This window comes from Columba livia, chromosome 2, assembly GCF_036013475.1.
Source record: "Columba livia isolate bColLiv1 breed racing homer chromosome 2, bColLiv1.pat.W.v2, whole genome shotgun sequence".
NCBI lineage: Eukaryota > Metazoa > Chordata > Aves > Columbiformes > Columbidae > Columba > Columba livia.
The window spans coordinates 68,034,546-68,048,522 of record NC_088603.1 but is presented as its reverse complement, the minus strand read 5'-3'; the positions used below and the strand labels follow the sequence as shown (position 1 = coordinate 68,048,522).

The 13,977-nt window shown below is 42.1% G+C and overlaps 1 protein-coding gene across 6 annotated transcripts in view; it reads right to left on the bottom strand.

The window, feature by feature from the left end:
* JARID2 (jumonji and AT-rich interaction domain containing 2) overlaps positions 1-13,977 on the bottom strand; it is a 227,879-nt gene that overhangs the window by 119,830 nt on the left and 94,072 nt on the right. For all 6 annotated transcript variants that reach the window (XM_065052352.1, XM_065052354.1, XM_065052357.1 and 3 more), the window contains exon 2: positions 12,308-12,443. Coding sequence is in view for 2 of the 6 variants with exons in the window: in XM_065052354.1 (XP_064908426.1) it covers positions 12,308-12,443 (136 nt within the window). In the remaining 4 variants the exon portion in view is untranslated. The remainder of the gene's footprint in view (positions 1-12,307; positions 12,444-13,977) is intronic.

Here is a 13,977-nt window from a genome sequence, read left to right as displayed (position 1 = left end):
TTTACTTAGCAGTTTACAATTTTGATCCAGTCAGATGGTAATGCAGCGCTATCTTGACATCCAACTACGCCAAGGAAATTGAAGGACTGCAAAACATCTTCCCTATAATCTCTAATATTCAAGTTTGCAGACAGTATCTTAAACTCCTTTTTCCAGTAAGTCAATTATTCTAAAGAAAGTCTGCTTTCTAGGCTGTTAATGGTAGACGCCTAGATCCATTTCAGAAATAAAGGTGGTTTTCTGCGCTAAGCAGCGCCTTAACTAATGGGCCATTTATTCTATTTTATGAGCAGAGTACTTGTATATAACCCTGTGTTATGCTCGGGATGTTAATCAACCTTCAAGACTTTGCATGCCAGTTTTATTGGAGCGCCTTCCATGCTGGCATAAAGGCGACTTTGTACCAAACAGTCTTCCTCCAGCCTAGTAGAGATCAACATCGGTTCATGGCTCAAAAACCTCTCTTTCACAAAGAACTTTCACTCGTCAGTTCTGGTCTCTTGTTAATGAGATTTTAAATATTCAAGGACACTGCTACACTGTGCAAAGGTAATCTATGAAAGAGTGCATTTAAATCTACAATTGCATGTGGGCCGTGTTTACCTACTTAGCTAAGACAGCCTTGTCCATTCCAATTAGAGAAGGTCATTTTTGGGCAAATGTAAAGTGGCATTTGAAGTTCATCCCTGCAGGACAATGAGATGAGGTAAAGCTTCTGGGACAGGCTTCCATCTAAATCAAACTTGACAAGTAGTCCCTAACCACAGATCTCATTGCTCCACAAAAGGCCATCTTTAATTGATTTTGGGGAGGGGGCAGAAGAGCCGCAACAACCATGCTTCAAGAAGATTTGGAATTCAAGCCACATTCTGGTAACTTCTATCCCTTATTCATGGCTTTCACCTGGAGGTAATTGTTGCTGACCTCCCGAGATGTAAAGAGGCAGATAAACTACTGTAGAAAGCACCTAGTTTACTGTCCTGTCGAGTAGATAGGCACATTAACGAAGCATTGGGACTCTTCTCTTTGGAAGAGAAACAACATGCTACTGGACAAACGCACCACAGGAACCAACAGGAGGGAACAGGAAATGAAGTCCTCCATGCAGAACTGCATAACAGGAATGAATATGTGTCTCCTCAACCTCAGCCCACTCCTGTATGACGCCTCAAGTTTTGAGGCTCTGCACAACTCCACCTTCTGGCATCTGGAACAGGGGTACAAGGAGAGCCTGAGGCTCCAAAACCAGATCCCAACATCACAGCAAATGAGCCAGGGCCAGGAAGAAAGAGAAGGGGATTAAATTCTTCTTAAACCCTCTCCACGCAGTACACCTGTATCTGTGTGCTTCAGTACAACCCAGTTGCCTTTTCTCAGTGTTTGCTATGAGAGGACACGCTGCTACCATTGCTCTAGCACCCTCTTGCTGACATGGTGACAACATTACCGCTCTGAACCAGAATGAAAATTCATATGCTGCGAAGAAAGGGAACAACTATACTAAACACTCTGTGCCATTTTCATAACTTTTAAGTTTCTTTCAATCTCTCCGCATACACAGCAGGCATGACACAGAAACACTGGGGTGCTTTACAGCCACAGTAAACAGAGCATCTTTAAAAACAATTGGCCATTTAATGGTTTCACCTTTCCCAGAACCAGGAGACAACCACTGTCTGAGGGAGGTGTTTTAGGAAGAACTTGGTTTTAAGGTAACCTGGCTGAAACAGAACATGTCAAGGTGCAATTTACCTCCAACTTCTCTGTTAATACGCACACACACACACACACTAGAAGAGGCTGAACTGAAATATTTTTAAGGTTGGCCACTACAGAAGCTAAGTGAGGGATGACTGAAGGAGGAGGAAAATGCAATTAAATTCTGGTGCGGTATTTTGGCATTACTCAGAATGGTTGGCTGAAGCCAAATCTTTTGCAGGAAAAGTGGCTTATCTCCTGGCTTCCCAAATTGCACCAGAGGTCAGCTGAAGAGGTTTCAGAAGTTTGCCAGCTCTGTCCCTCTGTGGAATCCTTGGCAGATTGCTCCAGCTGGGCTCCTTCCAGCTCTTCCCTTTTTCCATTTGAGCATATAGCTTCAATAAAGAAAACAAGATGAAGGCTTTCAAAGATAACACAGTCCTTCACAAGCAGATGCAGAACAAAGCACAGGAAATTCTGAGCAAAGTAAAAAATGAATGTTGTCTGTTCAAGGCTTATCTGGAACGAGTTAGCCTCTTAGTGGACAGATCTGAAACATCACACAGTCCCAACTGCAATTGCAACGCTCACTAACAGACTTGTGAGGGGAGGAAACAGGATGGGTAAGGGTGGAAATTCAGCTGCCTTTCGCTCTTGGAGCTGGAAACTCCTTCAGATTAACCAGAAGCAACACTTGTGAATCAGGCTTGTCACTGTCATCCTGTCGCCCTAAGCACAAGACTTCTACATCTACACCTTTGACTGGACACCCCCTTCACAGTATTAAATTCATTTAAATTGGGAAATAAAGGACATCAAAGGCAGGTTATTGAAAACATGTATTCATCTAATTTTGAATACAACATCACATTAACTGTATGTAATAAATCTGTGCCAGTCAGACACACAAAAAAGATATAAAAATGCATGCGCATTTATTACGATGTAGAGCAATCTGCTGTGACTTAACAGTATATGTGCTAAGCTATATTTATTTTCCGGAAAACATTCACCCACAAGCTCTGGGAAGTATCTGCTATGTGATGAACCTCTCATCATCATCAGTTATCGAGAGACAGAAGTTATTTCAGAACAGCTTCTTGGAGATTTTAAATCAAAAAGATCCCAGTAAAAACCAAACCAAAATGTGGGGGAGGCGTGAGCTCAGAGCGCAGACCCAGGCTGTTATGGGCCGTGAAATCAACGTGACTAATTCCTGAAGAGTTTTGTTGCTCAAAAAGACGACTGATTTTCTTGCTTTCCACAGAAGAAATTCTACTTTCCAACATGAGCTGATGACACCTAAAAATAACGCAGTATCAATCTGCTTATGTTTTCAGTTTACTCCACGTCACTACAAGGATCCCCAAATACATTTCAATTGGCAACCCGTATACTTAACAAGTCAAAGCCTGGGAACACCAGTAATGGAGGATATTTGAGGTGAAGATTAGGGTGCATTAGCAGCTATGTCAGGCAACTTGCAAAAGTGGCTGCTGTGGCCATCAGCAGTTACAGCCATCTATCACTCATCTCTACTTTTTCTTTTAAAACCACTTTACTGCCAGGGTTGACACGAGAAGGTTTACAGCACACAAGACATCTGCTCTGATCAAACACAGCCTAATGGCCTTAATAATGTCCTCCTGGACCAAATATTAACCGTTCTCAAACTCTTTCCACTCTTTCAGACAGCAAGCCATTTCTAAAATGCCTCCCGCCCATGTAAAGGAAAAACTGCTGCAAAGGTTGTAAGACAAAAGACAGGCCCTTGAAGACTGAAAATATGTTCTAATACTCTGAAAGTCCTCCCTAAAATGTAGTCTTGCACTAAGAGCTCAAAGGTATAGTGTGAAAATAATCAGCAAAAGCCTTATTCAAAGCTAAGCACAGATACAGTTTCAGAAAATACAGTTCCCCAGGACTGACTACAGCAACCTGCATTTCTGAGTCTGTGTGCACAACTGGAACTTCTCTCTGCTTTTACTTGTGACACTGATTTTTTTTTTCCTGTTACATTCCTATTTTCTTAATAAAATACAGTATGCTATTTCAATGACCTTTTCTTTCCCTGCTATTTTTCTGGTTAGATCACTTATTGTTTGTCCTTCAAATTAAAAACACTAGTTATTTAATGCACAGTTTCCTTCTGCCAATCATGGGCAACAGGGGAACAACAGGAATACTGAAATTCAAACCGTCATTAGAACAGCAGCTACATATTTGAACCTGCAGACCTTTGGTTTCCACTAGAATATTTTATTAAAACACTAAAATAATAATAATGATAAGCATTTGACACCAGACAGAAAGAGGTAAAGTACCTTTCTTCCCCCACCCACACTTTCTGAGAACTATTGCTCTTAAAACAGAGAAGCACTGTGCTCACTTTTTCTGAGCATGCTGCAGGATTGCTGCCTTCAGCTCCACTTTGTGCCCGCACTTTGCATGAAGTTTTCCATCCCTTTCAATAGCATAATCCACCAGACAGAAATCATGCTGTGGAACTCCATCATTTAGACCACCTTCAACAGCTGTTTACATTTGTTTTGATTTCTATGTAAGCCTCAAGTTATCTCTTTAACTCCTCCTTTACACAACTCAACAGCTGGAGAATGTGACCTGCACCAACCACCAGCTCTCATCTCAGCAGGTCACCAGCATGAACTTCATCCACTCCAGCCTGTCGGCTTGAAGGATAATGCTCTAAGCAGATCTGGTTTTTAACATCCCAATAAAAATCTAATCATTAAAAAAAAAAAAGGTAACAAACTTAAACTTCTTAGTCTGCCAGCTAAAGAAATAGCTGCATTAGATGCACTGCTCTGGATTCTCATTTAATATTACAGTCAAAAAAGCATCTTTGCATGAGTTATGTCTTACTCTCATTTCTAAAATAAGCAAACCAGAATTGGCAAAAGGTACAATTTTAACAGAGCTGGCAATCCTACAAGGTAAAACCACAACCATCCTTTTGGCTGTATATGCCAGGGTGCAAATTTAGGCTGGTTGGCAGCCTTATGGCTGCCAAAGACAGCAGGAAGCAGTTTGCTTGTCTGCAGTCAAGGGTGCTCTCTGGACTGCAGACACAAACGATAAATCTGAATGACCCAGAGTCAAGGAAAACAAAGTTGTTGTCCCCTGTTGGCGTTAAGGAAAAGATCTGTTTCACAGACAGTCTATGCAATGAATTTCACCAGTACAGCAGCACGGGTTTTCTCGGTTTTGTTTGTTCATTTGGTTTTGTGTTTGTTTTGGTGGATTGTTGTTTTTTTTTTAAATAAATAAATCTAACACCTAAACTTGTGAAGCACTTTTCAACAAATTTTTAAGCCGTTTTTTCCCCTGTTTCTGGAAACCGTTGTCCCTTCCAGCATCTGAGGCTGTGGTTAGACAAGACGACTGTGCCAGTCCTAAGGCTGTGGTTAGACACGATGACTGTGCCAACCAGGCAGCTTGCTACCGTAGGAAGTGACAAGTCCGGTTTCCTCCTCTCCAGCTTTCTGTCAAGGTACCCTGGCCCCTCATTTCCACCAAATGCACACTTGGTGCTCATCTGACCTCTTCATGAACCTCTCTAGTTCACTAAACTGAATAAAATGATGTCTTTCTTAACATCATTTTTCTGGGCTAGTTTTCTGCCACTTTAGTAGGCTGAATTGGCTGCACTGCACGGGTAGACAAATGGCAGAGCCAGCACAAGACAGGAGGTGAAAGGAGGGGGACCAGACCCATCAGCTGCTGCTGAACTCTTTCTTACCTTTCCTCATCTTATTTATTTTAGACCTACAATAACTCAGTCTCTTACAGATTATGCATGCGCCTCTGCAGATTCTTCACTGCCATTTTCATTTTCCATTACCTACAATTAGCAATACACAGGGAGGAGAGATTATTTTTAGAACTACTTTCCCTAGAAATGCACTCGGGGCAACAGCAACTCTTTTTAGATGGCCATGAAATGAAGTTTTAAGAAAATTAATTACACAATTCCTCTGTTTCTCTGGTTAAAAAAATAGCCACCTCTGTTACGTTTGAGAGAAGAAGGATTATGGGTATCCTGCAAGAGAAAATTTTCTGGCAGTCTTGCCAAACACTGAAATTGTATTAAGACAGGAGCACAATTTGGACATAATCAAATTGGATAGAGATCACTGAGGGCGCAATTTGGCCTGCAGAATTTTTATACGTGGTAATAATGGAAGAGGCAAACAGAGCCTGTGTCATGTGCTGGGTTTGGCTGGGACAGAGTTAATTTTCCTCATAGTAGCTAGTAGGGGGATATATTTTGGATTTGTGCTGGAGACAGTGTTGATAACACAGGGATGTTTTAGTTACCACGGAGCAGGGCTTACACAGAGCCAAGGCCTTTTCTGCTCCTCACCCCAGCCCACCAGTGAGGAGGCTGGGGGTGCACAAGAGGTTGGGGTGGGACACAGCTGGGACAGCTGATCCCAACTGACCAAAGGGATATTCCAGACCATATGACGTCATGCTCAGCAATAAAAGCTGGGGGAAGAAAAAAAAGGGGGGAAGATTCAGTGTTAATGGAGTTTGTCTTCCCAAGTCACCATTACACGTGATGGAGCCTGAGCCTGGCTGTCCTGGAGATGGCTGAACACCTGCCTGCCCATGGGAAGTGGTGAATTAATTCCTTGTTCTGCTTTGCTTGCATGCGTGGCTTTTGCTTTTCGTATTAAACTGTTTTTATCTCAACACGCGAGTTTTTTCACTTTTACTCTTCTGATTCTCCCCCCCATCCCACCGCGGGAAAGTTAGCAAGTGGCTCTGTGGCGCTTAGTTGCCAGCTGGGGTTAAACCATGACACAGCCGATGAACAAGCAAGTCCCTGGCAGGCTCAAAAACGAATTCTGTTCTAAAAAACAAAGAAAGGAAAGGAGATTTGGAAATTTTCAATGGAGCCCAACCCAAACATCCTGTTATTTATTTGTTAATCTTTAAATTCACTTGACAGCAAGTACCAAAGTGAAAGTGATGTTGAGTACCATGACAAATCTGTTCAAATGCTTATTTTCTGAACCTTTTAGTTGAAAACATTTATATTTAATCACAGTTTACAACTAGCCAAAAAGGCTGTTTACTCTGAATGTAAAGAGAAAATATTGCAAAGTTGAAAGAGGTATTTCTGTTTCTGTAAATGCATTTTAAAAATCCACTTACACAGACAAGGGTCCTTGGCACACTTACAATCTTCTACTAAAGCTTAGGAGACAGATAGACATTACCCACTGTCAACAGACGCAATTTCACATCACTGATGGAGTGAAAAGCTCCCTAGACAAACATTAGCATAAAACCTTCTTCCAGTATTTAATTGCAGCCTTCAGAAATAAGAGAGATGAAGTTACCAGTATATTTGAACCATCACAGTGAATGAAGAGCAATACCTCCTTCTTCCAAACTAAAGGCTGAGTGGTGGTCCAGCCTCTGTATCCACACCAGGGAGGAAGGAGGTGGGCGCTGCTCTGGGCATGCAGGGGTGCAGCCAAAACAGCAGCACTTCCCTGAGGGCTGCTGTGTTGTCATCTGTGCAAGCGGGAAGAGAAGAGACGTGGCCTCAGCCCAGGGAAGATGTGGCGGCCCTGCTGGCAGCTGCTGCCAACCCTGCATAGCTGGCTTTTGGTGAATAATGCACGGCACTGAGTTGAATCACACGGCTTAGCTGTGTTTGGGCATTTCTACCATGCTTATCACAGTGTTTACGCCAAGCCTGGGGTGCCATCTACACAGCCAGGGAAAAGAGGTTTCACCGACAAGCTGGAGCCGGATGAACACAGCCCCACGCCACCATACCACTGGGCACCCTCATTTCGATACAGCCTTCTGGGGACCGTCAGCAGAAAACCCCCACGCAGCAAGCAGGAAAAACTTGAAAATCTGTGCAGCAATGACAAAATAGCTATTTCCAGATAGCATTGCTGCCTACCCCAGCCGGCCTGGCCAGCCAAGGGACAGGCAGACCGTGGTGTCAGAGCAAGCTGCTGCCGCTGGGTCTGGCACTGCAGTCCCGCCACAGGCTGCCTCACAGGCTCCTGCAGCTCTGTGCAGAGACATTTTACTTCTGGAGAAGGCAAACCTCCACCAAAAGTCATGTTAGCATTTGTGTGGGAATGGCTGAGGGCAGGAGCAGACCAGCACAAGGGAGGAAGGGGCACCACAGCCACCCATGGACCAACCACCACCTCCATCAAAATGCTGACACAGTTCCTACTCTGTTTAAAGAACACACATAAAATGGATAAATACATTTAACAACCCTAAATATAAGGTGAAATCTCTCAGAATAGCAAAATTACACATTTTTACTCATCTCTATTTACTAGATGAGAAAGACTTAATTCCAGCTTCTGCCATGAACTAAAGCATTCCCTCGGATACATTCAACTTCCCAATTAGATCATGTTTGCCAGAAGCTTAAGTTACCTGGCACGTGTGGAAATTGCTATGACACCTTTCTAGGAAAAAGTATAGCTGGTGAAAACACACTATCTGCTTGAATAATTCTCATGTCTGGTTTCTTATCTCTGTAGATTAACTAACCACCTTAAACAAACAAACAAACAAAATTTGGCACTTTTTCCATTTACAAAACACTAGCACTTCTGTAACACAAATTTATTCTTTATCACAAGTTTTGAAAAATAGAATTTAAAATCTTATCTCATTAAAATTTTCTTTATGACATACTCTTTTGAGGGTACTGGATTTATTCTCATAATCAGAACACGAGCAATAATTACATCTTTCATTGCCTTTTTTACAGCCTTATCTCACATTCTAAGCTACACAAGAAGAAAACCACTTCCCAAGGGAATTAGTTTTCCTTTTAGGCGAGGATCTCTGAAAATTGGTATCACTATTCCAAACACCAATCCCTATTCTTAAAATCCTAACGCAAATGACAGGCAGCGGTAATCAAAATCACTAAAGAGGTCCCTCTGGGATTTCCAGCGCACGACCTTGTTTCCATAATCAGAGTTCCAGTATCCCATTTAGGGCTGCAGAGGGTTTATTGACAAGCAGCAGAAGCACCTCCTTCAGATTTTATATTCCCACGTGCTGGAGAGGAACATGTAGCAAACAAAGGCATACTGTAGAGTGTAATTCCATACTCTGCAAATACCTAGAGTCAACATAAGCACGCATGCAATATATCCAACTATACAATGGCCATAATACACCCGCTCGCCCTTCTCCGAAATCCTTCTAGCTGGTGGGGGGGAGAATAAGAGTAAAGAAAGTAGAAAAACAAGATAAAAAATAACTGGCAGCACAAATATGTAAGCAAAAATTTTCAGGTGAGAAGGAGATATAAAAAAAGGTTGGAGTAAAGAGACCTGCGAACACACCACCACTCCCAAACAAAACCCCGCTACTTTAATCAGAACCACCTAAGTAACTGAGTTTTGGCCACAGACCTAAAATTGCAGGATTGTTTTCAGGATAACAAATATCTTTAATAGGCAGAGACAGTCAAGATATTACAGTACATATAATCTCCAGAATTAGTTTGAATTTTTATTTATTTAAAATTTTATTTTTTATTATTCAGAGAGTCATGGAAGTTAATTGTCTCTGCATCATCATGAGCACATTTTAGAACTTGCAGAAACCTTAGCACAGAAAAGACTCCTGTTAATGAGTTCATCTCTCACATTTAAAATGAACTTGCTTTTTGCACTGCCAATCAAAGAGGCATCATCATTTCAGCTACCAAATCATTAACAATACTACTGTACTCACCAGCCAGCTGAAATACTACTTACAATCTATTTCATATGAGTTTAGTTATAGCTTGGTAAATGCTGGCAAAGCAACTATTGTAGCATGTTTATGCAACTTCAGCCACTTCAAAACCATAAAAACTTCTTAAAGATGCCAGTTGCAAGGGGCTGGCGGGTATTTTACCTGCCTCTATTGCTAAAGGTAAGTACTCCCTACTGAACCAAATTACGGGTTGCAAGTCTATAAATAAATAAATTTAAGGGATGAGAGTTATAAAACCAGAACAAAAAAACTCTCTCTGCACTACAGATGGTGGCACCGAAATAAAATCCTGCTACCTAATTGTTTGCAGTCCCCTGAGCTCTTGGAACTACGTGAGACCAATCCACATTTCCACCTTGATCAGACAGCTCAGAAAGCTTGCACCTCACTCAGACCCTACCTTTCCACTCCTGGAAATGGTTAAATGTGCCAGGCTTTGGAAGGCAGAACTACTCCATTTTCAACAGCTGAAGAAGCAACACCCTTTAGAGTTCACTAGGGATAGGGTTGTGCAGCACAAACCCTACACTTCATGTTTGCAAGGCAAAGCACCCTAACCAGAATTCAAGACAGGGGAGAAGCCCAGCTTTACAGAGGCCCTGAACACATTTAATCTCACATTATTTCAGCTAGATTCCCCTTGCCCTCCGCCCCAAGAGCTAGGGGTGCAGAATATTACTAAACAAAGGACATACGCAAGGAAATGTTTTTATTCCAACAGTACGATATCCTGGATCTAAGGCTCACCCCTTTAAAATATTACATTTCCCTAAATTCAGAATGTCTTGGTAATTTCTTAGGTTGACCTGCTTTTTCCTCAGTCCACAGGGAACTGTCGATTTCAAAATACAGGGCTATGGGTTTTTTTTTAAGATGTAATGAATAAATTGTATGTTTAAACATATTTTCTTAATGTCACCACCCAATATCAATTCTCCTCCCTTTCGCAAATCTCTTTTCTCTGGATAATGAAACATTTTTCCAAATATCAGTGCATAAAAAAAGCTTTTGGACAGTGATGTTGAAACAGAGCAGTGTTGAGACGGGACATTTAAAGAATCATTTAGCAAACAAAAAGAGTAATACAGAATATCATTCTGGCTCAAAAAAAAAAAAAACCCAAACCCAAAACAAAACAAAAAACAACAAACCACAAACCCCCAAAGAACTGATCACCTACTTCTATGAGGGAGCAAAAGCACCAAACGCTACGTTCTCAATGCAAGAGGCAAGCTCTGGAGCCGTGAGCTGTGCCACTGCCAGAGGAAGCTGATGGCGTATTCCGCGTCTGGTACCTGCACCGACACAGCATTCCCAGCCAACTCACTTTTCATCTAAGCCGCCTTTGGAGAAACTAGACACCATAAAAACCTCAGTCATCCTGTAACCTGGCACACCATCAAAGCCTCCTAACACACAATTACTGTGCTTCACGCCTTTAGACTTTTTTCCTTTGACTAAACAAAACCCCCACAACGAAATAAGAAACTTTCCAAGAGAAATTGTGTTTGACAGAAGATCAATGATGCAGAGGTGTTGCAGGGGAAAAAAGCCAGCGCTGTTTTGTGTACACCTCCAAGCTCATTAATGGCTTGCTGCTAAAGCTAGATGCCCCTTCCCATCAGATCAGTATTTGATATTATTACTGAACTCAGAAGTCTGAGGTCTTCTTCAATCACATTAAGGACTTTGCAATTGCTTACGCAATACAGTAACTTGATCATGCTGCCTGTAGTTATCCAGCCATTCCCCTAGGTTTTTGCCTTGTTGGCAATACCACTCCGTGAAACACAGTGAAATATGACTCACCGTGTCAAAAACACAAGCTACGTATAAATATGAATAACCTACCAAGTAAGCACCCAGCTGCTGCTTTAATGCATTAGCACATGTATAGTTATGCACATGCCTAAAAGGAGCTGCCATAAACCTCCATACAGAAACAAATAAGCTCTTGTGAGTGAAGAGAAAACCATAAGCCTGCCCAGAAATCTGAATCCTGCTAGTCATCACTTTCAAGGCTCAAGCCAGCATGACAAAGCCTTTTCAAGAACGGCTCCTGTGTCAGGGAGTGAATCTGAAAGAGACACACTTTATATTCACCACTCAGGACACCATGGCTTTTTTAAAAGCAAGCTCTGAGGGAAGGGGGAGCAACAGATAATAATTGACCAAAGGATTAAATAAATACAATTAAACTCCCTTCAGGTCTCTGTCATCTCAGTTTGACTGCATGCCCTTTTAAAACCTTTAAATGACTGTTCTGTGAATTGCTAAACTAGGTGACTCCACTGTCCCAGTGTTTGTGTCCTCTCAGTCCTTTAAATCTTTTTATGTAGGTCCTACCCTATTTCACCTCTGGACCACAGACAGCATGGACTGAGATCACTTCAGAGATACAGAAGCTGGTCAGCCAGTTTCTTGCATCTAAATGACAGAGTAGTTAAATTCTGTCTGAATGTCCTTCCCCAAGATAACTGAAGCCAATCACCTTTAAATGGATATTTTCTCTACCGACTTACTCAGGACATCAGGGAGTAGGACTGACCAGAGAAACCTCCTTTTCTACCAACAGCAGTCCCTGTCCTCCCACCTGACACCCACCCTCCACCCCATCCCCATCTCAATGGCTTTGCCGGAAACCAAAACATATGGATTGTTCAAACTGGGCATTTTAAGCACTTCAGAAACAAGTTCTTCTGTGCAGATCAAAAGGGCGCAGTGCATGCCAGGTGGTGCACTGGTCTCCTTCCTCGATACAGCAAAAGAATCGCACTGAAAAGCACCGAGTCCTTCCAGCAGCACCGCAGGGGCAGCTCACCATTCACTGCCTTGAGGCTCCCGCTGATGCCATCGCCATGCTGCCGCTTCTGTGCGTTCTTGAACTCCTTCAGAGATAAATAAAGGACCTTCCGCACCACCCTCTCCTCTGACCAGGGAATCCCATCGCTGTCATCCTAAAGATGGAAAGGGAAAGGAGAGGTCAGTTACATGCATCTGAAACAAAAGCAAAACACACAAAACCCAAAAGCCAAGTATTATTTTTAATTAAAGATTACTTTTAATTAAAAAAAAAAAAAGCTGAGGAAAAATACTGTCCCCTCTGATCCTTTATCCTGCAAACGGCAGTAGCCATGTACAAGGTCTTAGACAGGAGGTGAAACCTATTTGTTAAAACCCTCATAATGAATTTCTTACAGAGAAATTTATCACGGGGGGGGGGGGCGCTGGAAACCACTAAATTGAATGTTGTAGAAATTCAAGTGGTAAGTTTTGTGTACCAACTTCTCTCATTGCCATTTTGGCCCTGGTTTGTACCTCTTGGCTCAGGACTTTTTTTTCCACTGGCTTACTGATTTGCATCTATTGCAGCATTAAAATGAAGTTGTACATCAATAACAATCAAGTTATTCTGAATTTATCTTACTGTAAAGCCAAGTGCCATTTGGCCCACAGGGCATATGTTTTCTACTTTATTTTTAGGAGAAAAATGTTATATTGTCAAAAGGAATACTAGTGTATGTCATATTTAATACTGGCTTGTGTTAAAAAATTAATTCCCTGAAAAAGCATTTCCCTAAAGCCGTTAGCATTCACATAAATTAAGCCAGCAAACTGATATAAAGACATAAGTGAGATCAGGTAAGTCATCATATTTTCATAAGCCCTGTAATTGTCTCAGGGTCTTTAAAAATCACTGTTTGAGCAATCTTGTCCTCAAATTCCTCAAGGGCTACATCATTGCCAAGCAAATGATTGACATTTATAGGCAGGTCTTGTTTAGGTAAGCATACCACAGCATACTGCCACACTGCCCTGGAAACCCAAAAAGCCCCATCAGCAATCCCCATCAGAAGGCAAGAAGAGTTTATACCATCCCACCTGTCAAAGTATTGATTGACACGATAGAATCACAGAACGGTCTGGGTTGGAAGGGACCTTAGAAATCATCTAGTTCCACCACCCCCCACCATGGGCATGGACACCTTCCACTAGATCAGGTTGCTCAAAGCCCTGTCCAACCTGACCTGAATGGATGGGGCATCCACAGCTTCTCCGGGTGACCTGTTCCTATGTCTCACCACCCTAATCACAAACATTTCTTCCTTATATTTGCTACCCTCTTTCAGTTTAAAGCCATTACCCTTGTCCTACCATCAACTTAAAAGAAAAAATATGCACAGTTCAATGTGCCCACTGACAGCTTTTTTTTCCTCCTCTACTGAGATACTGGCATTCAGCTGCTGAATTGTGATCAACATTCCCCACCACCACCACCACACAAAAAAAAAAAAATTACTTGAGGGGCTAGAACGGGAAGAAAAAGGGGCGACACAATGAGTGCAGTGAAAGCAGCCAACATTTCTGGCAGCGAGATGTGTGCTTCGCTCAAGAGACAAACTACTACACTTTGAAGAAGGCTGAGCTATGCCCAGAGAACTTCAGACGACAGGCAGCTTTGGGCCAAGAAAGCAAACTCTGTAATCCAAC